At 51.1% G+C, this 27304-nt stretch overlaps 2 protein-coding genes across 25 annotated transcripts in view; one reads left to right on the plus strand and one right to left on the minus strand.

Moving 5' to 3' along the window:
• Nsf (N-ethylmaleimide sensitive factor, vesicle fusing ATPase) overlaps positions 1–27304 on the plus strand; it is a 594435-nt gene that overhangs the window by 109761 nt on the left and 457370 nt on the right. The gene's annotated exons all lie outside the window — the stretch shown is intronic.
• Positions 1–27304, minus strand: part of Mapt (microtubule associated protein tau) — a 94091-nt gene that overhangs the window by 9210 nt on the left and 57577 nt on the right. For 3 of the 24 annotated variants that reach the window (XM_050120393.1, XM_050120391.1, XM_050120396.1), the window contains 7 exons: positions 23780–24514; positions 20740–20795; positions 18316–18513; positions 16657–16789; positions 15498–15551; positions 13310–13575; positions 3113–3205 (listed from right to left, as the gene is read on the minus strand). In XM_050120393.1, coding sequence (XP_049976350.1) covers positions 3113–3205; positions 13310–13575; positions 15498–15551; positions 16657–16789; positions 18316–18513; positions 20740–20795; positions 23780–24514 — 1535 coding nt within the window. The remainder of the gene's footprint in view (positions 1–3112; positions 3206–13309; positions 13576–15497; positions 15552–16656; positions 16790–18315; positions 18514–20739; positions 20796–23779; positions 24515–27304) is intronic. The other 21 variants (XM_050120410.1, XM_050120406.1, XM_050120403.1 and 18 more) reach the window with 11 other exon arrangements.

Consider the following 27304-nt stretch of genomic DNA (forward strand, 5'->3'; position numbering starts at 1 on the left):
GAGGATAATATGCTCCCCAAATCCAGACAATCCCCATGCCCCCAGAAAACCGGGTCCTCACAAAGTGACTATGGGACCATCTTCAATCCCAGAAACCCAAAGACACTCTCAAGGAAAAACAGGGACGCCTGGTCCTTGATCACACTATTTAGCAGATATTTAAATATATAAACACAAATCTTTACACTGAGGAAAGACTGATCACACACAGTGGAGGAAGTGGCCTGCAGCCTCCAGATGATCTCCTCAGAAGGGACTCAGAGAGGAGAGGGGGCAAGGAGGAGTGAACATCCAGGAAACTCCCACAGCCCTGGACCATCAGGTGGCATGCAGGACCCAGGAGAGTGCTGTTACTCAGGGAAGAGCCATGTGGTGTCCCAGGGACACTTCATCCTCTACTGGAAAAAGCAAAGCGACACTAATAGGGAAGGCAGGCACACAGCAGAAATCACAGGCGTAGTGGCTCAGCAAGCGTGACACAGGGAGACCTGTCAGCCCGAGGACCCTTCATGTGGCGCAGCAGAAAGGCCTGCTCTGGGGAACGACAGTTGCGTCCTGAGAGAACACCCTGAAGGAGGCCACCCAGGTAGATGGGGCTCCAGGAAGCCAGTCTCTCAGAACTGTGGCTTGCAGCTTAGAGAGCTGGTCACTAACTGCCACCTTCCAAATGGGTCTCCTATATAGGCCACCAGTGGGGTCATTCCAGTGAGGGAGAGGGTCATCTCCTGTCCATGTGAGAGTTGGCAAAGCAAGGTAATACAGATGGCTAAACGGACAGACCCCTCTCATTTTCATGGAGAGCTGTGCTGACGGTATGCTGTGTTGTGGGGTGTGTGTGTGTGTGTGTGCGTGTGTGCGCGTGCATGTGTGTGCATGCGTGTGTGTGTGTGTGTGCAATGTGTTTCTTTTTCTGCTAATGGACTTGATGGAAGAGGCGGGCTGTGGCCTCACACATCAGTGTGCTGGGGTCACACGTCAGTGTGCTAGGGTGTCACCCTGCCCCTGTGAAAGTGGACGAAGAGCAGATGGTCCCGAGGACTTTCTGCAGACAGATCCAGGGTACAGTGGGAGTTCTGGGGCAGGTGATGATGGGAGAGCAAAGGGGTTGGCTCCCCCAACAGGAGAACTTGTGCTCTGTAACCCATGGGAGCCTGAGATCTCCAAGAGGAGACAGGAATGCTACCGCTACAGGGACCAGAGCCTCACTCTTCCCTCCGGCCCAGGTAGAGTCTCTTGAGAGTCAGTGGCAGGGTGTGGCAGGGTAAGAGATGTTGGAAGCCTGGAATGACCAGAGGAGGAAGGAATGTACGGGGCGTGGGGAAGCAGCCCTAGAGAGGAGGCCACAGCCCAGGCAGGAGGCACAGATGGAGGAGCAGCCTGCCTGCTGCAAGTCCCTCCACCCTAGCAAGAGCCACCAACAAGCCAGATGTGCAGTCCAGGCCAGGGATCCTGCAACCCAAAATGCCAGAGGCTATAACCACCAGCTCCCTCCCTCAAGAGAGCTTTCTCTACAGGTCCATCCTGTAGACAACAGTGGCCACAGGCCAAGGACAGTCCTCATGGTCAGCCCAGTTTATCTTGTGACTCTATATAAGGTCATAGGTCAGTCCACAGGCTGACACACTGCTGCACACATTAGGAAAGTTCCCTGACATCCTGGGCACTGGAGCCTCATCAGGCAACCAGCATGTGACCAGAGCTGCCCTGCGCTGGCTCTTCCCCATTTCCCCTGCAGGGGCATCCGCCCTCTGCAGCCCACTGGAGCCAGAGCCTTCAGTCCCAGCAGCAGGCCAGACATGAGCCAAACCAGATGCCCTGTCTTTCCTCCCCAACCACAGCAGGCCTGGGCTGGGAGGTCAACACACCCTAAATGACAACATTAAAGGGCCCAGGGACAAAGACAGCAACGGGAGTCGTTAGTGACCATCTCTTTCCCCCACCCATCTCTTTCTAGAACAGTTTACTGAGTGTACACAGAGAGGGCATCAGGCCGGGCAGTAACTACAGTGTAGCCAACAGCCGCGCCTCTCCTTCTGAAGCAAAAACACAAGTACAGGGTGGGGATGGCAGGAGCACCGTGAGTAGAGGACAGAGGAAACAGCAGACACCGTGAGGAAGCAGAAGAAGCAGTAGCCACAAGGCCGGCACTTGCTGCTCTGGGGCCAAAGGTCCGAGAGGCAGAAGGCAGGGCAGGTGCCAGGGCAGGAGGCAGAAGCACATTGCAAGAATAAACCCTGTGGGCCAGGGCACACAGTCACAAGATTCAGCCAGCAGGAACTCTCAGAGAGCCCGGGCTCCTCCTGGGACTGACCCAGAGCTGGGGATGAAGAAATTGGCCCGGAGAAACCCAGGTCAGTTTGCATATTCTGCCCTGTGGACACAGGCTAGCCAGGAGGACATCAGAGTCTCTAAGCCCATCAGGGAAGCCTGAGAACATCTCGCACGGACTCACTGCCGATAAGCTGGGTCCCCAGTGGTGTATAGAGGACAAATTTAAAACCCTAAGCAACTCTTCTCTGGCAAACCGGACTCGGGCAATAGATACCACCCGCAAGCTCTCTTAGGCTCTTTGCAGCCAGAATCCCTGTATTGGGTCGGGGGAGGGGGCGGGGGAGTGGGGGCTGGTTTTAAACTTTAACTGAAGATGGAGACCCAGATGAGAAATGGAGGGTGACTAGGGTGGCTAGGACCCTCTCTGCCCTTGACATGGGACAGGAAGTTCTTAGCATCTGCTCAGATCATATGGACCGTCTATCCACAGCAGAACTGTTCCAGAGATATAGCTCCGGAGAGGTGACAGTCCAGGCTTGGGTGCCACAGTCTTCAGCCAGTTTCTAGCAGGCTGTGGGGCTTCTAGGGACATGGGCACGGTACTGCCGGGACCCAGCTTCTCAGGGAAGGGCCAGCCGGAGCCAGCTGCTGTCCCGATTCTGCTGGGTTCTTCACTGAACATGGGGAGGGGAGTCTGGGAGCAGCAAACCTAAGTGTAGGGACACCAGAGGCCCTGAGCCTGCGGGGATTTATTCTCTGCAATGTCTCACAAGTACACACTTATGACACGTGTCTCAGCAAAGGCTGCAGCACACTGCATGGAGAGTGTGACCGTACTCACACTGCCGCCGCCCGGGACGTGTTTGATATTGTCCTTCGAGCCACACTTGGACTGGACGTTGCTAAGATCCAGCTTCTTATTAATTATCTGCACCTTTGATAGCCAGAAAAAAAGAATGAGTGATGACCACACCCAGCGCAGTGACTCCTGACCTGCGTGCTGCTGGGGAGAACCAGGTCTGAGCCCCGCCTCCTGGGGGGTGCGGGATGCAAAGAAGCTGCCTGAGAAGGCACAGTGCCAACCTACTAGACTCAGAGATCACAAAATGGATCTGAACGAAAATGGGACTGGGGACTCGAGAACAGATGTGGGAAGGTTGGGGTGGAGTGACGAGTGTAAACGGGGAGTCCCCTGTGTCCAGTTCTCAGAAGAAAAACAACAAACCCCCCAAAACCCACGCCAGTGCAAGACAGCGTATAAGATTCCTCGCGCCGCTGTAGAGTTGGAATGTGAAGGTTCCCAGCCAAATTGTCTTGAGTTGAGATGGCGGATGGTTTGGTGAGTGTGAAGATGGTGGCCACCAGACTACACACGTCCCCTCCTACATACGTACAGTGGCACACACACTCATACATGCAATAAATAAATATTTAAAAATACTTTTTAGCTCTTTTTTGGGGGGGAGGGGCCTGTTTTGAGACAGAATTTCACTATGTAGCCCTAGCTGTGCTGAAACTCACTCCATAGGCCAGTCTAACCTTGAACTTACAGAAATCTGCCTGCCTCTGCCCCCCAGGGGCTGGGATCAAGGGTGTGCACCACCTGACCAGCTTAAGTTGAAATTTAAAAAAATTTTTAAAACTACCTCCATTTATAATTTCATCCTATTGTGTTATTAGGAAACCTTCACTACACTATCATCAGATCAGAATATGTTATTTGGGGGTGACCTAAATTCATGTTCTGGGACCATGGTCACTCACATCTGGATTCAGAAGAAGCTCTCCTTCCCTTTGAGGTGGCAGCTGGAGGAGCTACTGGCTGTTCTCAAACTGTGGGGCACTGGAGAAAGTCTAGACCTAGCCCTGACCTAGGGTTTGAATATTGGAAATCTGGTTTAAGTGGATAAAAAAAGTGATTTTTTTTTTTTATCTTTTACAGACATGATTTCAGATTTTGGAAAGAGTCTCACATACCCCAAGCTGGTCTCAAAACTCAGTGTGTAGCTAGGCATGACCTTGAACACCAAGGTCTCCTGCCTCCAGTTCCTCCACAGCACTGGCTTACTGTCTGCTTCATAGCTGCTAGCCAAGATGGGTAAAAATTGCTCTCCAGAAGCGAACTCACTGTCTGGACTGTTCCTGGACTACCAAATATTTGCATCGACTCCATGTTCAGTATAAACAGCCCACTGTGAACATATCTTGGCAAGGAATGTTTCCGTTTTTGTGGATCATTTTCATGGCACAGACTCCTAGAAACACGACTTCTAAGTTGAAACGACAGGTGTTCTAAACACGCTCAAGCCAGCCCTCCAAATGGCCTCCTGAAAGGGCGCTCACCTCCCTGGACCCCCTGCTGACAAAGCCAGCTGCTTGTTGTGCTGCCCTCTGCGGGAGTTTGGCAGTGCCAGGCTCTCACAAGGTGAGTTCCTGAACTACATACATAGTGAGCTTCAGGCCAGCCTGAGCCTAGTATGATACCTCTGTAAAAATAAGCCAGCAGTGGTGGCATACACCTTTAATTCCAGCACTCGGGAGACAGAGGCAGGTGGATCTCTGTGAGTTCTAGAAAACTAGACCGGGAGCAGTTTAGAATTAGAAAATATAGACTCTGGAACTGAATAGAAGACCCGGATATCAATCACCATGCACAAAACTCAAGTCCAAATGGATTAAAAACCTCAACATAAAGCCAGCCACAGTGAACCTTATAGAAGAGAAAGTGGGAAGTACACTTGAACACATTGGCACAGGGAACCACTTCCTAAATAAAACCCCAGCAGCACAAGACACTGAGAGAAACAATTAATAAATGGGACCTCCTGAAACTGAAAAGCTTCTGTAAAGCAAAGGACACAGTCAACAAGACAAAACGACAGCCTACTCAATGGGAAAAGATCTTCACTAACCCCACATCAGACAGAGGTCTGATCTCCAAAATATACAAAGAACTCAAGAAATTGGACACCAAAATATCCCATAATCCAATAAATAAAAAACTGGAGTACAAGGAAATGTTCAACATCCTTAGTCATCAGAGAAATGCAAATCAAAACAACTCTGAGATTCCATCTAACACCTATAAGAATGGCCAAAATCAAAAACACTGATGACAACTTATGCTGGAGAGGTTGTGGGGGAAAGGGAACACTTCTGCATTGCTGGTGGGAATGCAAGCTGGTACAGCCCCTTTGGATGTCAGTGTGGTGATTTCTCAGAAAATTATGAAACAACCTTCCTCAAGACCCAGTCATACCACTTTTGGGTATATATCCAAAGGATGCTCAATCGTGCCACAAGGACAGGTGCTCAACTATGTTCATAGCAGCTTTGTTTGTCATAGCCAGAACCTGGAAACAACCTAAATGTCCCTTGACTGAAGAATGGATAAGGAAAACGTGGTACATTTACACAATGGAGTACTACACAGCAGAAAAAAATAATGACAGCTTGAATTTTGCAAAAAAATGGATGGAGCTAGAAAACATTATTTTGAGTGAGGTAACCCAGACCCAGAAAGACAATTATCACATGTACTCACTCATAGGTGATTTTTAAACATAAAGCAAAGAAAACCAGTCTACAAACCACAATCCCAGAGAATTTAGACAACAATGCACACACTAAGAGAGACTTACATAGATCTAATCTACATGGGAAGTAGAAAGTAGACAAAGAGAAGAGCTCCTGAGTAAATTGGGAGCATGGGGACCTTGGGGGAAGGTTGAAGGGGGGGGGGGAAGAGGCAGGGAGGGGAGCAGAGAAAAATGTAGAGCTCAATAAATATCAATAAAAAAAGAAAAAAAAGAAACCACAGACTCAGTTAAAACAAGGAGACATAAAAGGGTGGTGTCACAACACAGGGTAGTCACTGAGATAAGCAGTCAGGGCTGTTAGATTCAGCTCTGAGCTTCCTGGAAGCCAAGGAGAAAAAGGAAACACGAACGATTATATAATTCCTTATTTAACAAAGACAACAGTTTTTTGGAGGAAGGTAGCTGTCTTCTGGATACAAAGAAACCGAATTAGTCACAGGACATTAAGCAATCACATACAGAGACACACCCACCTCCCTGGGTGGTTGGTTCTTATTCTAACCTCGTAGGAAAAGAAGAAACACACTGTTGTGGGTTTTGGCATGGACAGATATTTACAAAGCAGACTAGAATTACGGTTAGTGGCCATGTTAAGCCAATGCCCTTTGCAGAGTGCGGAGAAGAGGGCGGTAGTTGGCATTGTGAAACCCGAGTCGTAGCAACAGTGGCATATACCGATCTGCCGAACTGGGCTTTGGCTCTGACTAGACACTGGAAATACCCCCGAGGGAGAGGATGTTTCCATCTGAGAGCCTTCTGTTCAGGAGGGAAGTGGCTGTGGTCAGGAAGCAGTCCTGAGAATCTGGTCAGGTCCACTTTAATTTACCCACTTCCCAGAGACCCCCAAAGCCATTTCAAGTCCTTGGTGGGCCTTGTTCTGGGTCTGCTTGGGTTCAGAACTGTTGGGGGATCCCTTCTTGGCCCCAAGCCTCTAGATGAAGGAGCTTTCAGACTGGTATTAGCAGCGCTGGGCTGGGCCTCACTTGGACAGTGGGCCAGGGCAACGCCTCATTTGGGCAATGAACCTGGCTGGTGTGACAGCTGGGCCCACAGAAAGCTCGGGGATGGATGCTGAAAGCCTGCTTGTATTCAGTCCAGTCAACCTGGGAAAGGCAATGAAGTACCAAGGCCAGCCACTGTTATTATGCTACTATTGTTTTGCTTTTTTTTTTTTTTTTTTTTTTTCGAGACAGGGTTTCTCTGTGTAACAGCCCTGGCTCTTTTAGAACTCACTCTGTAGACCAGGCTGGCCTCGAACTCACCGAGATCCACCTGCCTCTGCCTCCCAAGTACTGGGATTAAATGCATGCACCACCACTGCCCAGCAAGGCCAGCCACTATTAAGGCTGTCCTTTCAACGGTGACTGGGGACGTAGGCTAGTTGATAGAGAATTTTCCCAGCATGCATAAGGCCCTGGGCTCAAGCCCTCACATTGTATAAAACTGGATGTGGTAATGCAAGCCTGTAAATCTTAGCACTTGGGAGGTAGATCAAGAACATCAGAAGTTCAAGGCCATTCTCAGCCACAGGAGGCCAGCTTGGAATAAATGAGCCCCTGTCCAAAATATAAAATACATTTAAAACACTTCCACTTCCAACTCCTACCCCTAAATACACACAGACACACAGACACACACACACACAATTAAATGAATGTTAAAAATTTTTAAAAACTCATATTTCCATATGACCAGTGGTGAAGGAGAAGGAGAATGGGATGGACAGAAACAGAGAAATGGGCCTAGATGAGAGCTAGAAAAAGGCCAAGGGAGCAGGAAAGATAACTACTGCAGAGAAGCAACACCTGTGGGTGGTCCAGGAGTGGAGGCTGCTGTCTACAGCGCTCCATCGCCACCTGGTGGTCACCTGTAATATAGCAACCCTTTGCCCTTGGTGTTCCCAGGCTCTGCAAACTTTTGACTTGTGGGACTTTCAGGCTGTGTCCCGTGTGGGACTTGGAAATCTTCAGAGGAGCGCTCCAACTGCTCAGCCAACCAGGCTGCTTCCAGGCTTTAACACTAGCCAAAAACTAGTTTACAAAGAAGTGCAATTTCTTTCTTTCTTTTCGTTTTAAGACAGGGCCTCACTATACAGCGCTGGCTGTCTTGGAACTCACTCTGCAGACCAGGCTGGCCCTTAACTGCCTCTGCCTCTTGAGTGCTGGGATTAAAGGTGTGTGCCACCACCGCCCAGCCTGTTGTTGTTTTAAGAAATGGTGGCTCCCACAGGTAATCCCAGCACCCAGGAAGTAGAGCAGAGTGAATTCAAGGTCATCCTTGGCTTTGGAGTGAGTTCAAGGTTAGCTTGAGCTACCGGAGACCCGTCCCAGAATTAATTAATTGATAAAGGTTTTCACATTTTCCCTATGATCTTCTTAGGCCTTAAAGAAGAATACTTATGCACCAATTGTGGCGGCTTATGCCTGTGACCCCAGCCCTTGGGAGGCTGAACCAGGGGAATCGTAGGGCAAACCTATGTAGCTTCTTTTACATAGCAAGTCTCAAAAAACTAAATACCACTAATACTAATACTAATGGACCAGCAAGATGGCTCAGCAGGTAAAGGCTCAGCAGGTGGATCTCTGTGAGTTCGAGGCCAGCCTGATCTTCAGAGCTAGTTCCAGGACAGGCCCCAAAGCTACAGAGAAACCCTGTCTCGAAATAACAACAACAACCCCCCCAAAACCAAACCAAAACAAAAGAACAAGACAAACTCTCAAGGATCCCAGGATACAGGTTAGGATACAGGTTAGGTGTTAGTGTCAGGAGGGGACCTGGGTCCCTGAGCCACACCCCAGCATGTCCTTTCATCTCTTTACTGTCACCTCCTGTTACTTAATATATGTGAATTTCTATAATTAAATTTTTTTAAGGTAGCCCAGGCTGGCCTTGAACTCACTACGTAACTGAGGCTGGCCTTGAATTACAGTTTCCCTGCCTCCACCTTCCAAGTGCTCCGGTCACGGATGAATACTTACAACACGGGGTCTCCTCCATCCCAAGAATACAGCACTTGCTGCATTTCATGCCCCGTGAGAAGCCACTGGACAGAACGATCTAAGGTGGGCTTCCCAGGGCTCCATTCTCTAGAGCAGCGGTTCTCAACCTGAGTGGAGAACTCCTTGGGGGTAAGAGCGACCCTCTTATGGGTCACCTAAGACCACTGGAAGACAGATATTTAATTATGATTCATAACAGTAGCAAAACTACAGTTACAAAGTAGCAACGAAAATCATGGTGGCGCAGGCCTTTAATCCCAGCACTCGGCAGAGGCAGGTGAATCTCTGGGAGTTCAAGGTCAGCCTGGGCAACAGAGCTAGTTCCAGGACAGGCACCAAAGCTACAGAGAAACCCTGTCTCAAACCATCCCCCCCAAAAAATGTAAATTACATTTATTTATTTGTGCGGCTGTAGAGACGTGAACGTGATACAGTGTGCTTGTGGTCATCGGAGGAAAACCTGTTGGAGTCGGTTCTCTCCTTCCACCAGGTCCTGGGGGGTCAAACTCAGGTAGGTGGTCAGGTTTTGTGGCAAGCACCCTTCACTGTTGAGCCATCTTGCCGACCCCAGTGTACTTTTTAGTGTGTGTGTGTGTGTCTGTGTGCGTATGTGTGTGTTTGTCTGTCTGTCTGTGTGATACACAAGTCAGAAGACAGTGGCAGATGTCCTGGGCCAGAGTCACAAGCAGTTGTGAGCTGTCCACGGTAGGTGCTGAGACTGGAACTCTGGTTCTCTGTGAGAGCGAGCGCTCTTAACTGCCCGGCCGTGTTATTCATTTTCTGTGGGGGAAGTGGGGGCCTGAAGGCTGGAGAACAACCTGCAAGTGGGAGACACCTTGCAGCACCATGGGCCCTGGGAACCGGACTCAGGGCGTCAGACTTGACAACAAACACCTTTAACCCACCGAGCCATCTCACCAGGCTCTTTTTAAAGTCACATTATTATATTATATTATATTATCATTACACATAATAATAATAATCCAAGCAACGGAGCTCCACCTTGAACTTCTCATCCTCCTGCTTCTCTGAAAGGAGGGAGTTTTGGGAGTTGCTGTCTGCACCATACCACGAAGTGTCTATCTGGTGCTGTGGACTGAACCCAGGGCCTCATGCATGCGAGGCAAACGCTCTGCCAATGGAGTTACATCCCTGGCCCTACTCTTCAAGACTCTTAGAATTTTGCCCTTTCATGGCCGGCGGTTAATGATTCTGAGATAGGGTCTCATTAAACAAACATTCCAGGGACGCAAGATGTCAACTCAGCTCTGTGAATCTTTCATCAGGGGGCGTTACCGGCCCTGTCCATCAACCCAGAATAAATGGCTTGTCATTGCGTAGCTCTATGCTTGAAGGGCTGAGGCTTGTTAGGACAACCCTCCTTCCCTCAAAGAATGTGAGGGAGGCTATTCTTGGCTCTGTCTGTCACTTCCCATGCTGCCACGGCTCCCAGGACAAGTCACGCTGTTCCTTCTAGCCCTCTGAGGATATGGGCAAAGCGTCGCTACTACCCAGCACGGTTCCTCAGATGGGGCCGGCCGAGCTTTTCCTTCTGCGGAACGTTGCAGAATGCTGTACTCCCTGTTCAGGCCAGTTCCTGGTATTCATTTGAAAGAGCTGTCCAACCTGGCAAGCCACCTCACACTGGGCAGGGCCTGACAGGACAGCCATCCTCTGCCTACACTGCAGGCTCTGCTGAGTCCTTGAAGACACCCAGCAGCCCTGTTTCGTGAGGGCTCACTGCCCTCAAGGCCTTGGGGAGCTGAGTTCCCTTCAGTTATCAGGAAGCTCAAGGCTAACCAGACAAGGGGGTTCAGGGGGAAGAGAGATGAGGGAAGGGCGTTCTAAGCTGGTGGTGGCCTCGCAGTTCAGGATAAAGCGAGAACCTGACGTTCCCAAGGGGTAGGCAGCAGGGGTGAGACTGAGGAGCCCAGTTTGGGGTCACCAGAGTCACAGAGATCACTGGACACAGTGCTGTCCAGGACCTGAACCAATGGGAACAGGAAGAGTCAGCAAGGAAGGGGCATGAACAGGAAGGGGGCAGAAAGGGGCAGAAGGGACAGGGGCCTGGCAGCAGCCGAGACTGGCATGAGGGGTGGTGAGGAGACAGGCTGTCAGCCTCAAGGTTTCTGAGTTGCAGGTACTATGCGTCCCACAAACGCCCTGATGGGTCTGCCTCCTAGTCTTGGTGCTGAGGCTGGGAAAGAAGATGGGAGAACCAGTTAGGGTCCTTCATAGAGTCTGGGAAGTCCTAACTCTTGACACCCGGGATAGTGACAGTCACAGGTGTCCCGAGATGCAGCTTCTAAGAGGTCACTTGTTTTTGTTTTTTGTTTTTTTGTTTTTTTTTGAGACAGGGTTTCTCTATAGCTTTGGAGCCTGTCCTGGAAATAGCTCTTGTAGACCAGGTTGGCCTCGAACTCACAGAGATCTGCCTGCCTCTGCCTCCTGAGTGCTGGGATAAAAGGCATGTGCCACCACTGCCCGAGGTCACTTGTTTTTGTTTTGACATTTTTAATCTGTTGTGCGTGCATGCAGGCATGCGTGCACACGTCAGAGGACAGCCTGCAGGAGTCAGTTCTCTCCACCCATGGGGGTTCTGGAGCCATCTTGCCGGCCCTAACAGTCATTTTTGAAAAGTGGATGAGGACTAAGGAGTCTGGAGACAATGAAGTCAAATGACAGATGGCAGCTGTGGCGCCGACAGAGACTCCGGGTGGCTTCGGAGTCAACTCTGCTCAAGTCCTGACCAAGCCACACGGGTCCCGTGAACCTTTCCTTCTATAAACCACATGGGAAGCCACAATGGGATCTTTAATGGAACCAGAGCTGCTGCTGCCGAGAGACACTTTTCCCCCTCCCTCCAGCATCCCCTGCAATGCAACAAGTGAGCAACAAATAAACCGCCATCATCTCTTCCTCCGCAAGAGGGGCCTTTGCGCAGGCCTGGCTCAGAAGTGGGAGCGGCACGCGGAGCTGCTGGCTGTGGTGTTCTAAACGCACGTCCTCTTCTGCCCGTTGGTCCTCTTCCCCGGGGAGGGTCCAGCTCCACACCCACAGCTTCGTCCTGTCACTGGGGGTATGGGCAGCTGGTGGCTACCAGAGGAGCTCCAGGGCCTGGGCCTGGGACCAGGAAGGTGCTGATGGCCACCGTGTGCCTGTTTGCTAAAGCAAGTCACTGTAATTGCATTGTTCATTTTCCTCAGAGGTGAGCATGTGGCTTTGTGGGTTTTTTCCCTCCTCTTCCTCCTTTTCTCTGAAGCAGGCTAGCCTGCAGATCATTTGCATAGACCAGGCTGGCCTGGAACTCACATACCACAGATCTACCTGACTCTGTCTCCTGAGTGCTGGGATTAAGGATTTGTACCACCATGCGCTTGCCTCTTTTTTTGAGGCTAGGCCTCAAGCTTGTGGTCCTCTCAAATGCCACAGCTGGCTCCAGGGCCCCTTCTGAAATAGGCTGGCAGATATATGCGGGGGTCAGAGAGTACAGGTGACTCTAAGGGTTCACAAGCTAGGACCAAGCCAATGGTCCAAGTTGATACCCAGTGACATTAACCTAAAGCCAGCCTCCGGCCTGGAGAAAAGAAGACACGAGTTATGTCCTTTGGCCCAGATGCTGCGCAAAACCCACTGTGCAGAGCGAATGGGAGGGCCTAAGGCTTTCCCACAACGAAACACAGGACTTCAGGCAAGGTGCCCGTGGGGGCTATAGCCAACTTCCCTCCAGCAACTAAGCATTGTCCCTAAAGTCTGCGTAGCTGCCTTAGCACCCCAGAGGTGTGTTGCCCCAGGAGTACGCTGTCCAGAAGACAAGGACGGTAGACTCAGCAATGGATCACAGCATCAAGTCCCCCATTGGCTTTCCCTTACTCCGGTGCTGGGTGGGAGGGGACAGACTGTGTGTTCCCTCACTTACATGTTGACACTCTAACGTCACAATGGAACTATGTTTGGAGATAAGACCTTTAGATCAAGGACTGTGTTGAAATGAGGTCAGGAGAGTGAACCCAATCCCACAGGGCTAATGTCTTCATAAAATGAGCACAGGACTCAAAGTAAGACATCCCGGGTGCACAGAGGACAACTCGGGAGAAACTCAGCGGGGAGTCAGGCCTGCTGACACCCACCTAATCTCTCAGTCACAGATTCTAGAACCCTGAGGACTGTCAGTCAGCCTGAGCAATGCTCAGATGAAAAGCAAGGAAGGGGGTGCCTCAGGGCCTCGAAATTTCCTGACAGTCATATAGTAAAACCTTGAATTTCCCCAGAACCAAGTGGGAAGACCAAGCCCAACCTGGGCAGTCCCCAGGGAAATCCACTGTCCAATTAGCAAGGCTAAAGAGAGGGAGGGAGGAGCTGGTGCTTTGGTGGCCTGTGTGCTGGGCTCCTTAGGAAGCTGCACCCTGACCTGACTCGCGAAGCTGGTCAAGCCCTTACCTTGCCACCTCCTGGTTGGTGCTTCAGGTTCTCAGTGGAGCCAATCTTGGACTTGACATTCTTCAGGTCTGGCATGGGCACAGGGGCGGTCTGTAGGCGGCTCTTACTGGCAGAGGGCGACTTGGGGGGAGTGCGGACCACTGCCACCTTCTTGGGCTCCCGGGTGGGCGGCGTCGGTAGGGATGGGGTGCGGGAGCGACTGCCAGGGGTCCCAGGGGAGCCGGGGCTGCTGTAGCCGCTGCGTTCTCCGGATTTTGGTTGTTCACCTGGAGGGTGGGGAGAGAGGAAGGAACTGAGGCCAGGTGGATGGGGATCTGCAAAGTCCCTGAGGCCACTGGAGGGGGTGTGTGTGGGGGGGTGTGACCCACTGCTAGGCTCCAGAGGGGAATCTGAGAGAGGCCCATTTGTGAAGAAGTGTCTGCTCCTGCCCTGTCACTTAGACACAGTGACAACTATTTCTCAATAAAGCGATTGCATTCTCATTAGTGCTCCAACACATGGTACCTCCTCCTCCGGGGATGGCCCGACTCTCCTCAAGCCCTGACGTGTCCGCGCCGGCTCTGTCCACCCTCCTCCCTTCATCCTTCACCCCCACACCCTTCTGTGCTAGTACTAAGTAAGCCGAGGACACACCTAGAGTTCACTGAGCCACCACACCCCTGGGTTTTTTGTTTTGTGTTTGAAAACCTCTACTGTTCACGGCAGGAGGTGGGACCTGTGATATGCAAATTTTTGGGCCCCCATCCAGATCTGATAGAGGCCTGTAAAACTGGCCTTTCTTAGGCTTTCCAACCGGCAGGAGAAACAGCGCAGCAAACACGCTTACTGCAGCCAATCTCTGCCCATACACCAATGTCAGTCTCCACTTCCAGGTCTTAGTAACCCCTAAAGCATCAAAGTTCTGGGATATGTGGAGCCACTGCTACTCTGGGATTAGCTCTGCCTACATGTCCCTTGGGACACAGGACGGTGGTGACTTATGTTCTTTTCTTCACACTAGTGAAGTACCTTGAGTAAGCCAATGACCCTCACGATGCCCACGTCCTCATCTGAAAGATGTGGGAGATCAGAGCTCTCATGACCTTATTTTGAGAAGGGTATTGGGGGTGTGTGGAGAGGTGTAGGGGTTTGACCTCCGACAGAGAGGTGGCTCAGTAGTTAGGAGCACTGGCTATTCTTCTAGAGGACTCAGATTCTATTCCCGGCATCCACATGGCGGCTCACATCTGTCTGTAACATCTCAGAGTGAAGTATAATTCCTCTTCTTTTTTTCAAAATGATTTATTGTTTTTTATTTTATGTACATTGGTTGGCCTGTATGAGGTTTCTGGAGCTACAGACAGTTGTAAGCTGCTATGTGATTGCTGGGAATTGAACCCAGATCCTCTGGAAGGGCAGCCAGTGCTCTTAATCACTGAGCCATCTCCCAACCCAGAAATGACATTTCTTAACAAACAAAACAAAAAAAAACTCAGCCCAAGAACTTCTAACGATTTCTGAAGTTGCTCTAAACTTACTTCGGCCATTTTCTTTACTACATATTTACGTGAAGTAGTGTATTCTTAAGATTCTAAGATCAAAATATTGATCAAGTCTGAAAAATGCTGAAGATACCACATGCTCAGTAGTGTCAAAATTTTTTGTGTGTGTTTGATGTGTGCAGTGTATATGTCCTATGATGTGTGTGTCATATGAATGCAGGAGCATGCAGGCCATGATGTGTACATGTAGGTTAAAGGACACCTTGGGTATTAGTCCTCAAGTTCTACTTTGTTTTATGTGATCAAAAAGACCAGAATAAAACAAAACAAAAGAAAAAGAAACAAAGAGAAAAAAAAATTCAGCCCAGCAAAACCCTCTGCCTACCAGTGACACCTTGCCACTAGAACTTAGGTTCGAGACAGTCCAAACCTCCAGCACCCCCCCCCATGTCTCCAGGCATATGCTCCCCACCCCACAAATAGCCCTAGTCCCTGAAGGAAATGCAGACACCCAGGATGGGTATTCACAGATGCCCCCAGTACAAACCACACTTGAAGAGAAAAGTAAACATGATGTTTCGAACCTGGGCCTCTCTGGGATAGCCTGGGCTGGAAGCAGGAGGCCCTCCCAGCCTTGCAGACAAGCATAGGGGGCAAAACACACACCAAGAGGGTCGGCCCACCCAGAGCAGTGGACCCGGAATTACCTCTCTCAGATTTTGTCCCTGCAGGGGGTGGTTTTCTCTGCTCTTGCTTGGAAACTTAAAAAGAAAAAAATCCACAGACAGCCTCATTATAATCAGGCTCACAGGGGTCTCTGTGAGTTCTTCAGGTGGCAGCATCTGGCTGGTCCACCTAGTATAAGAGACAGAAGCAGGAACAGGTGCGGGACCAGTGAGGAAGATGCAGCGTCAGTGTGGAGCCACCTAAGGGCAGGTGAGATTGGAGGAGCAAGGCGAGCACTTGCTCCAGGCTACTGTGTGACTGGGGCCAGCACAGCGCTGAGGGAAAGCGCTGGGATGAAAATCCACTTGACGCGCCGTTAATGCTAGTAGATCATCAGTGCACAAGGGACATAGCAGATGCAGTTACTTAGTGTAAACACAGCCCAAATGGCAGGCCGTACCCTTTACAATGCCAGGCAGAAGCATGCAGCGGGCAATAGGGGCTGCCTCTGGCCAGGAGGGCAGTGGCACCAAGAGCCAGGCCAGACACAGAGGCCCACAGGTCTCCTGGGTACCACTAGGGAGCAAATACAGGCCGGACAGCACAGAGTCAGTCACATAGCATCAAGTGCCTTCTGGGAGCAGCTCCCCAGGGGTTCTTTCTTTCTGTTCCTGGTATCTCTACAGGACATGAAACAGCCCACTGTAGCCTGGTCAGGTTCTCAATGCCAACTGGATTTTATTTACAGGAGGCCGGAGTAATGACCATGGCATGTCAGTGCTCAGCTAGAACCCTTAAATTTTGCTAGAAGATTCCTAACATCCCGGCTGCATGAGGTGGATTTGCGGGAGATCCGCACAATATCCTGCCCCGGCTACTGCTCCTCCAAAGCGGCAAGGGACCTAAAAACACCTCATGCTGGGGCTACCTCCCCAGAGCCAAGGATTAGGGGGTATGCTCCTTCCCTGCCACTCATTAGCCACATGATTGTGTTTTCCTCATGCTTTCAAAATGAGCAAGATCTCTTCATTGGCTGAAAGGCAAGGGTTCATTGTCCACCTCAGACAGATGCTCCAGCGCTCAGCAAACTGCAGCAAACTGTTAGTCGGTGCCAGGGGTTTCTAATTGTCAGTGGCCTCCTGAGGCGAGCGTTACACCTCCTGGAAGCTTCTGGATTAAGACTCCAGAGAGCCTTCTCACCTGAGCCTGGAGGGGTCTTTGGGCTGGGCGTGGTCTTGGCCGGGATCCTGGTGGCGTTGGATGTGCCCTTCTGGCCTGGAGGGGCTGCTCCCCGAGGTGTAGCGATCTTGGTTCCAGTTTTACCATCGGCCCCCTGTAAACCGAATCAGGGTAAAAGGTTTCACCACTGGGAAAGGTGACTGACTATCTCCAAGGAAAGGTCAACCCCACCCTCCCACCTCGACTGGAAGAAGGTGAAGGTGGAGGTGGATGCTGGAAGGGTCTCGCACAGTCTTGAGGGTTTGTGGGGCACACAGCACCCCCAATTCACCGGCACATCAAGTATCAGGTTCCTGTCTCCTCTTAGAGGAACTGTGAGCTCGCCTGTGTTATAAAATGACAGCAGTACTTGGAGCCAGAGCAGGGTCAGGGTAGACCAGTAGGCTGACCCAGGAAGACCAGGCTGTGGGGACACCCCTTTCCAGATTCCTCACTACAGACGTAGCTGACGGAGGCTGGGTTCACCAGAGGCCTCCTGAAGACACTTGTGCTTTGGCCTTCAGCAGAGCACGCAACAGCCAAGCCATGTCTTTTTTCTTCTCTCTCTCCATGGCCCTGGGGTCTCTGTGACTCCTTAGGTGTGCTAAGAACCTTTGGCCGTGAACACTGGTGGAAAGCTGGGAGCCACAGGTGGGGCAGACATAATCAGCAGATTGTGAGTGGCTACAGATCTGGTGGTCAGTTAGATGCCCGTTAGACGGGGTATGAACTTCACAAAGAAATCACATGAACCACAAACTCCGGAGGAAGCAGAGAGAGAAGGAGCTGCTGGGATGGATGCACCCACCTGGAGGTTTGGCCAGCTACCATAGGAACTCTAGAAGGACCTGAGGTTTTCTTCGTCATTTATTTTTATTTTTTAATTAATTAATTGGTTTTTTTTTGGGGGGGGAGGTTGAGACAGGGTTTCTCTGTAGCTTTGGGGCCTGTCCTCAAACTTGTTCTGTAGACCAGGCTGGTCTCAAACTCAGAGTTCTGCCTGCCTCTGCCTCCCAAGTGCTTGGATTAAAAGCATATGCAAGCCACCACTGCACGGTTTAACTTTGGCTTTTGAGACAGGGTTTTACTGTGTAACAGTCTTAGCTGTCCTGGAACTCGCTCTGTAGACCAGGCTGGCCTCGAACTCACAGAGATCCTACTGCCTTTGCTGGGATTAAAGGTGTGCGCTGCCACCGCGTGGCTATTTTTACTTATTTTTTTTAAGAAAAAAAGTTTCTCTGTATTCTGGGCTGGCCCCCACATCTTAGTCCTCAGGGGCTGAAATTAAAAGCATCACCACACCTGACTTCTTTTTTTGTTTTTATGTTTAAACAGAGACTCACTCTGTAGCCCAGGCTAGCCTGTAACTTACTCTGTAGCTCCATCTTCCTCAGTGTTGGAGTTGGTGACAAGCATCAGGTACCGTGCTCAGCTTAGAGCCTCGGTTTTGAGGCCGGGGTCCTCTGGTTATCTTGGGGACTGCTTTTTTAGGGGAGAGGGGGCAGGAAGCACAGGCCCTAGTTCCTGGTCCCCTCCCTGTCCCTTCTTCAACCATCTAGTGCTGCCTGTGAGTTTAGGGCACGAGAGCGTTTGAACACCACGGTACAGCAGCCTGCGCCTCACCAACGGTTATTTCCTTACCTTGAGTTTCATCTGCTTTGTTCCAGGACTGCCATTTCGGGGTGTGACAGAAGAGACGTGTTTAGGAGAGGTGGCTGGCTCAGGGCACTCGGCAGGGCTGGAGGGTTTGATCAAAGGGTCTGAGCTACCAGGACTGGGGCGTGTGGGGCTAAGGCAGGGCCTATTGCTCAGGGTTCTAGCACAGGAGGGTGTGGATGTCTTAAACATAAAGATAAATAAAATCAAAATAAAAGTCAGCAGTGGGGGAGGGAAACAAACTGAAACAAAGGACAAAAAACTAAACATAAAGAAGGCGGGCCACAGGGCAAAGCAGCACTGTCAGTAAGAAAGGACGGCAACCTTGTCCTCTATCAGTTACACACAAGCTGCACAGCTGCCGTGGGATGGACATGATTAAAATCACACAGCACAGAACTTCTGAAAGAGATGCTGAAGACGTATAGACGTTCTGGTACATTTTTTTTCTCTAGCAACTGGGCCTTGTTGTGCCTTCTACTTGCAGAACACTGGCTTAAGGGTGCTTGGTAAGAACCGGGAGACCGTTGGAGAGAAGGCAGCAAGATGTTCCCCAGAAAGAACGCCAGTGTGTCATGGGTCGCTCAGCCTCAGGAGAAGCACCCACTGGGGTTCACTGACACCCACCTTCTCTTTCTGCCATGCCAACAGAATCCTAATCCTTTAAGGAGGACTGTGCTGGAGTCAAGCAGAGGCTTCTGGGGACACACACATGCCACAGGAACACACACATACACGCACATACAGGCATTCACACACATACAACGTGCATATGCACACGGACACACGCACATACACACATACTTTCTGATTAAACGAAGGCGAAACTAATCTTAATGCTATCTAGAGAGTCTTGATCTGGCCAAAGTTAACACCAGAACATACTCCACCTGAGGAAATGAGTGTCTGCGAGGCTGGATGTTCTCCAAGCAGGGCCCGGCTCCCTGAACCAGGGGTACCTAAAGGCTGAGGGCTGACACTCATGGTTGCTCTGGGGACTCTGACCAGCAAGGGTGGCCCTGATATGATGCAGGGTGAGACCAGACCCTTGAATAAAGAACCGCGAGTGTGGGGTGCTCTGTGGAGTCCTGACCAGACTGCTGTGCTGTTCCTGTGTGTTTCCTCATCCCTTCGCTGAAGGGGCTGGGGCCCAGTCTGTGCCACGAGTGTCAGGAGGGAAGGGCAAGGGGGAAAAGCTAGAGCGGGTACCAGAGCCCCTTCTTCCCTAGCTGGACAAGACCCCTTCCACGGGCAGCATTCTCGGCCCAGCCTTGCCCCTGCTATCCTGTGAGCCAATCCAGGGCAGGGACTGTGTACTAAATGAACACATACATGAAGAGTACATGCACACTTGTGCAAGGCAAGGCCAGGACTCCCTGCCCCTTCCCCGAGAGCAAAATGAGCATCAGGACTGACTGACGCGGCTGTCGCTCCCGGTTCAAGAAGTGGGGCAGGGCTAAGTCTCTGCACCGGGCTCAGTTGCCTCTCTCTGAGCACCCATGACAAGGAGTCCTAAAGAGTGGAGAACAGGGCCTTCTGGGAGTGGTCCTCAACTGCCGCTACCAGATCCTAGCACCAGCATCCACCTCTGGAGACTCACTGAGGCTCTGGCACCCACTACAGGCCAGGTAGTTCCAGGTTGCATTCACGCTGGCTACCCAGCGGATCCAATCTGGGCCGTGGTGGGATTTTTTTCAGGAAGACACCACTGCACAGCTTTAGGGGTTTCTAAGATAAAAAATCATGGAGGGAGTGGACTACAGATTAAAAAACAAAGGATTAGCGGGGCTCGGGATGCTTTATCTACTGGGCTAGGGTGCAGAAGACTGACAAAGGCTTTTCTTAAATCGTGTCTTCCATCCCACACTTTTCGACACTCCATTTCAAGGAGGTGCTGCTAATTCAGAGCCTAAGCAATTCTACAAACAACTCAGCAACCAAGGCCACCTGCCCATTCTCCCTAGACTCAGCTAGTCTGTCCCTTCTTCCCAGGTCTGCTATTTCCTGCTCTGGGGTGGGGCGGGTGGGAGACAGCAGGGCTCCTCCCATTTGCCTCCCAGCTCTCCTCTTCGAGGGCTCACCCAGAATCCTCCCTGCTTTTGTCTGAAGATTGTTTCTCCCTCAGGCCTCTCTGATCGCCCAGTGTACTCTGCAGATATTAAATACGTTGTGTTTACTGAGCCTAGATCAGTGCTAGTAAGGGTGGGAAACGCACGTCCCAACATTCATCACAGAAAACTCACACGCGCCTCTATTTAAACTATGAGGAAATGACAAGAGGAAGAACTGAGTAACTAAGTATCAAGAGAGAAACTCTGCCATTGTAAACAGCAGCTGCACTCTAGAGACAACTGCTTTCCACAGCAGACACAGCACGGGGCAGAGCCTCCTGGCTGGTCAGGAGCTCACCTTTGCTTTCTTCTCGTCGCTTCCAGTCCTGTCTTTGCTGACACCGGCCACTCGAGCTGAGAAAATACAAAACGAGAAAGCACATGACGCCCCGTGCTTAAGGTTTGCAGACACACCAGAGTTGAGGGGTGGCCCTGTGAATTCGCTTTGGTTGACACAGGGCTGATTTTCTTAGTCCTCAGACTTACTGAGTCTTGCATCGTTAGTATCACACAGCACACAGGGCCATTGTTCAGAGCAACCTGGCAAGAGGGGGCGGCAGCCTGGCTGAGGGTGGGGACATGCAGCGGGAAGGCAGCAGGTGCTGTTAGAGGTGCCGGATGACCTGTGGCTGCGGCAAGCTCACTCTCTAGCCTGGCCAACCACCCTGAATGCAAGGCCAGTTAAACTCCCCAAGGCTAAGGGCTAAGGATCCTTGTATCAGAGTGGGGTCTCTCTCTCTCTCTCTGGCTTTCCTGTGAGATCTCCGCTTACCCTCTAGGGCCTCAAGGCTGAAGTGAAACCACCTCCATTTCCCTACCCCACCTTCTTGGCCATCTTATGCTGACCATCCCAACCCCCACTCCAGGCCACTTGCTACCAGAATAGATGAGCCCAGTGGGGAAGATTCTCCCCTTTGCTGCAGAGTGCAGCCCTTAACCCGAAGCAACTCACTAACAGGGACCTTCCACATCAGCCCCAGCTGCTTTTGAAGGAGTCCTACGCTGACACAGCCCAGCCGTGAGGGCACCTTGTCACTCCCCAGGGCCCTTCAGATATGCCACATCCTGCTGAAGGAACCCAGCATCACTGTTAACCTGCAGGCAGATGAAGACTGAACTCACAGAGTGACCAGCGCTGACTCTCCGGCCCAGGGTTCTCCCCATTTTACTGTGGAGGAGTCACCTGGGAGGTAGCATACAGACTCCCAGGTGCACTGAGGCTGGGTATGCAACCAATAGGTACCCAGGAATCTGCACGGCAATAGGAGATCCATGGATCTTATCCATTCATTTCTCTGTCAACCATGTTGTATCTGTTTAGAACAAATGGCTGTGCCAATTCAATTCTGACTCAGGGGGGGATAAACCGTACCATTTCCGCAAGGCTAATAACCACAAGAGTGCCAACTGTTGTGATTGATCCTGGGACACAGCCTGATGGAGTAATCCCGACCCTACCTGCGAAAGCAGTTCTTTAGAATGCTTCTGTGCAGTTTCTGCTGCGCTGCCCTTTGTGACTGTGTTGCAGTGTGGCTAATACCCTCTCCCACTTTCTGTGCTGGTGAATTCTTCCCCTGGAGCAACCCACTTATCACTGCCCTTATTGGGAATCCGCCTGCTAGATCAGCACTTCCTGAATCCAGGGAGAAACAAGCCCTGTTCTGGGAGATGTTAGCAGGGTATCAAATGCATCTGGGAAATCCAGAGGACCCATACTCCTTAGAGGGTCCCTGTGCACAGCAAGAGCTCCGATGAGTCCCACAACCATGGAAGTTGTTGAGCTTTGTTTAGCCTGTTTTTTCCCTTTCTAAATTCTCTGTGTCTTATCCCTACCCCTACCCCACACACCTGTCAACACCTAGAGGACCAGAATTTGATAGAACATTATTTTGGAAAAATCCAAGGCAGTCATTTGTCTTTCTTTGCCTTAGAGTTTAAAACAGGACATAGGTTTCCCCTACTCTGCCTTAACTTTTGTTTTAAGACAGGGTCTTATGCTCATCACGTAGTCCAGGTTGACCTCAAACTTGCAGTGATCCTTTTGTCTTAGCTGGAATGGGCTGGAATGGCAGGCTTGTGCCACCATCCTGACAGGCTCTTCTATTTATGATATTGGAGTGTTCTCTATAAGTGGAATTTAGTCAGTAGTTAGCAGATGCGTTTCACTCTGTGTTGAAGAAGCATCAGGTTCTGGGCCCCACAAATAATTCTAAAATGTCAAGTAGTCTACCTGGACATATTTATTTATTATACAAGAGCACATGAACGTGTGTGTGCTTGTACCACATACATGCCACCATATGCACAGGGAGGTCAAAGGACAACCCGAGTTCTGACCCCCACAGTTGTCCTCTGACCTCTGAACTCATGGGGCAGTGTGTCCTTGCATTATGTGGGTCTTGGGGCTGGAACTTCCGTCATTAGGTTTGGTGGAAAGAATCTTTACCCACTGAGCCATTCGAAGGCCCAGATGCCAAGTATTCTAAAGTCTTAAAGCCATGAACATCGCTGCCTGGAGGCTGCTCCCACCCTGTAGCCTCCACAGGGCTCCAGATGGGGCTGCACACAGGGACCCGGCCTGTCCCTGACTGACAGGAGGGTCACTTTAGACCTGGAAGATACTTTATTCATCATCATTCCTGAGGTAAGTAGGATGGGGCAGAGGTTTGGGAGGTTGTTAGCCACCCCCACAGGAGTGGCTGTCACCTGTGCAATGTGACATGCTGTCTGTTGATGAGAAGACAGGCAGGTGGACTCACTGGCTCTGCGCCAGGAGGATACACTCCAGCACCTTCTGGAAAGCAGCACGGGGACCATGGCAAGAAGGTGCCTTTCAGAGCAGACCCGAACTTGACTTCAACCATTACTTACTCTTGGTATTTATCACAAGATCACTTTCCTGCTCTGAGGCTCAGTTTTCTCATCTGAAAAGTGGGACTAATTATGCCAGCTCTGGGAAGGTTCTAGATTGTGAATATGAAATACATCATAAGCCTTCCAAAATGAGGGACACTGCTATCCACTCTATGTAGCGTGCCTCCCAACCTCTGGCGGGCTGGTGGACCATGTGGATAGGCCAAGTGGACAGAGAAACAAACAGGGTAGAAAGCACAGGGTCAGGTGTCCGTGGCATGCAGAATGAGGGCAAGCGTGAAAGGAACACGTGCTACCAGAGGCTGCCGGGCAGGGGTTGGGGAGGGGGCGGTGGCCCAGGCGGTGGGTTTAGTGGCTATCCTGGAATATCAGGGTGCGGGAGTCAAGGAAGGCAAGAAGCTTAGTGACAGTGTCCACAGCCTGGAGGGTACCAGGGGAGGAGTGAGAGGGCTTGAACCACAGACCTTTAAGTTGAGGGACCCGACTGACTGGCCTTCCCGGCAGTCCAGCTGCGGGCTGCTTCTCGGATGGCTCCAGAAGGCTAGCCTCTTGGGTGTCCTTTCCCACAGAGGGGCCCTGGGCCTGTTGCTCCTCTCCAAGGGCCCCCACCAATGTCGCCCCTTCCAAATCCTGCTCCTTCGGCATGCTGGCTTTGATTTCCACGTGGAATGTGAACTCTGGGGCAGCCTCGTGCCCTTCCTCCATGGGCCCTGTGCCAGGCCCTTCGGGCTGCAAGGCCTGGGTCTCTGTGGAGACTTTGGAGAGGAAGTCAACAGGAAGTGGCACGGCACCTGGGAGCCCAGGCGTGCCGGTGGTTTCCCTGGAGACAGGCTGAGGGGCTGCCCTGCCTGGGTCCAGGGGCGCCTGGGAGGGAGGGGACTCCTGGGACGATTCATCCACGTCTAGATCTTCATCCGCCTCCTCCTCACTCCCCAGCCTGTCTTTGCCCCATCCCTCCTTCAAAGGAGGCTCTTGCTGCAGCAGCTCAGAGGGCCGGTGGCTTCTCTCTACGTCCTCAGGTCTTGTCCCCGAAGGTTGGCACGTAGCCTCTCTGAGGCCTTGTGGCAGGAGGGGAGCCCCAGGCACACTAGGCACCGGTTGGCAGATCCAGTCAGAGATCCCTGAGTCTGGAGCCTGGCCTTCAGGGCGCCCTGGCTCGCCAAGCAAACTTTCTGGGAAATTCTGGACCTTCTCCGGCTCTGTGTGGAGATATCCAGCAGAGGGGGGGCTTCAGAACAGGCAGGCCCACCTTGACAGGCTCTGGGCTCCACTCCTAGATGGGCTCCTGAGGACCAGCTGGTGGAGGAGGGGCTGGGCAGGTGGGGTGCTTCTGGGGACAGCGAGTGATCACCAAGCCTGGTGTTTTTTAAACCAGATCTAACTGTGTTTTACTTAGAGGTGCCAGTGAGATCCCAGAAACTTCGGTGCTCAGTCCAGGCCGGACTTGAACACTAAAGTTCCTGCTCAGGAGCCTCTCAGACACCTCTCTCTGCTGCCTAGACACTCTTACCTCCTCAGGGCTTGAAGAGGCAATGGTGGCAAATGGTTAACAAGGGTACAGACATTTTAAAGGGGACTGTAGTACTCGCCATAATAAAAGTCCCCTCAAAGGTACCAGGACTCTCCCAACAAAGACAGGAGCTCATCTGAGGCCTAGTTCATTGCTTGGAAGAAATGCTCTCTTGGTCTGTCTGCCACTAGCTTGCTGCATGGCCCTCTCTGGGCATCAGTGTTCTTGTCTGTGAAAGGGAGACTTGGACTTGGTGACCTCTGAGGCCCTCTGGTATTTGGCTGGGCAAGAGCCTGCTGGCATCTCTGTGGCTGTCCAGGATGTGGTTATGGGCTCAGACGCATGCTTACCTACCACTCACAGAACTCAAGTTCCTGGAGATGCTGGGCTCCAGGTGGCCTTCGCTGGGTTATGACAGTGGTCCCTGCTCTCCCTGTCTCTGTGTGTGTCTCTCTTCTCCCTTTGTGCAGGTGGAACCAACGGGCATCATAAATTACCTGACCTCCAGCCCTGCTCTGATTTGGAAGATTCACAAGCCATGATTGCTGGCGTGGAGCTTTGTTGACTGACCTGCCGTACGATTCCTCTCCGTGGAACTGCAGCACACGGATGGCTCTGTGGTCACCCTTCATGGCCTGCCTTCTGCCCCAGCTAAGGCAGGAGCCATGGGACCCCTGCTCTAACTGCTCAGCCAGCACACCGCCCACCAGCTCAGCTGTTCTGAGCCCATTGTTGTTATTTGGATCAGTCACGTGATAGCCGTGTAAAACCCTCTTTAGAGTACCGGGTTGTGCAGTATGGATGGACGTCCACTTGAGTCGTACTGAGCTCTTCTGAGCACCCTCTGCTTCTGCTGATTGCTTGTTTGGGACAGGGTCTCCTGTACCTGAGGCTGGTGTCAAACTCACTATGTGGCCAAGGATGACCTTGAACCCCTGATTCTCCTATCTCCACTTTCCAAGTGTTGGGATTACAGGCACGTGCCGCCACACTTTGCGTAATTCCGAATTTTCTGAACAGCCTACCTGGTTCCAACAAAAGGTCTCAAACAACTCCCCAATTCTCCTCTAACAAAGCCTATAACCTCAAAGGTTTTGGGGATATAGAAAAGAAATTTGGGGGAGAGAAGAAGAGAGGAGAACATGTGTGTCCACATGCATGTGTAACTCTGGGCACACACACAAGTAACATGTACACTAAACCGCTGTCTCTAACCCAGTGGTACTCATTGCGGCTGGCTCACTATCAAAGGACCCAACTCCGGCCTGGTCCTTTCCTTCCTTATTATGCCAGATTGAGTTCACAGTTACATTCATTTATGGTCCCAGTGTCAAGGCTGTCATATGACAGCTAATCAATAAATACACCCTGATTAGAACAGCTACTGTCACAAAAAGCACCCATTCTGCTCCTTATCAGGTTTCTTACTGAGGCTGTTGGTCTGTCTCAAGTAGAGACAACAATTAAGACAGAAGTGGGAAACCGGCGGGGTCTGGCTACCCAGTACCAGCCAGCTCACGGACCAGAGGCCAAGACGGTTACAAGCCAGACTTGGGCCTCCACTACCTTCCAGAAAATGCTCCCTGGAAATTATTTTTGGCTGGGATGTCCTGGGGTCTGATACGCTGCAAGACCTTCAAAGACTCCATTCAAGTCGAGGGGCTGCAAACATACACAGTAAACACGCACATAGTAAGCAGACTTACTGTGTGTGTGTGTGAGCTGATGAGGGACCCATTAAAACACCCAGCGGGAGGATCTGGGCTGGGAGAATCATCTTTGCTTGATACTGTAAACTACTCAGCAAACATGAAACAGGGGCCAGAATGCAGTTCTGTTCTCCCTGTTAAGCTCGGGGTTTGATCTCCAGCAGGGCATAGATTGGGTGTGGTGGTCTGTACCAGCAACCTCAGTAAAGTAGAAGCAGGAAGGTCAAAAGTTCAAGGTCATCCTTGTAAGCTATTGAAGGCCAACTGGAGCGAGAGAGGACTTTATCTCAAACAAACAAACAAAAACAAACAAACCTGAACCATTTAAAACTCTAGGAGTGGTGGAGGGGCACAAGGGAAACGGGATCCTGACAAAGTGTTCCCCCTAACTCCTCAGGAGCCTAGCATCCGAGTCACCAAAAGGGGGATGAACTAGGCTAGAGGCCAGTGAGGCACAGTCCTTCACAGACAGACAGCGCCGCTAACGGGAGACAAATCCTCTATCACTTTATAGAGCGAAGGACGCGGCTTCCCAGGTCATCTGTTGTCTGTAAGTCTCCCTGTTATACAGGACGCTCAAGTCTGTTTATCCAAAAAATGATAGGAAACAAGTCAGCTCATGCTGTATCTATACTGGAGGTCTCTATTTCCTAAAATCAAGACTCTAAGGTTTTAAAAATTCCTTTTAAAAAATGTATTTTTGATCAACAGCTGCAGAAAGCTACTTGCCTTGAAAGCAGCACTTTGATCCCTGAGAAGAACATTATAAT

The sequence above is a fragment of the Alexandromys fortis genome, unplaced genomic scaffold (assembly GCF_014885135.2).
Source record: "Alexandromys fortis isolate MF-2015 unplaced genomic scaffold, M_Fortis_MF-2015_v1.1 scaffold_174, whole genome shotgun sequence".
In the NCBI taxonomy this organism is placed as follows: domain Eukaryota; kingdom Metazoa; phylum Chordata; class Mammalia; order Rodentia; family Cricetidae; genus Alexandromys; species Alexandromys fortis.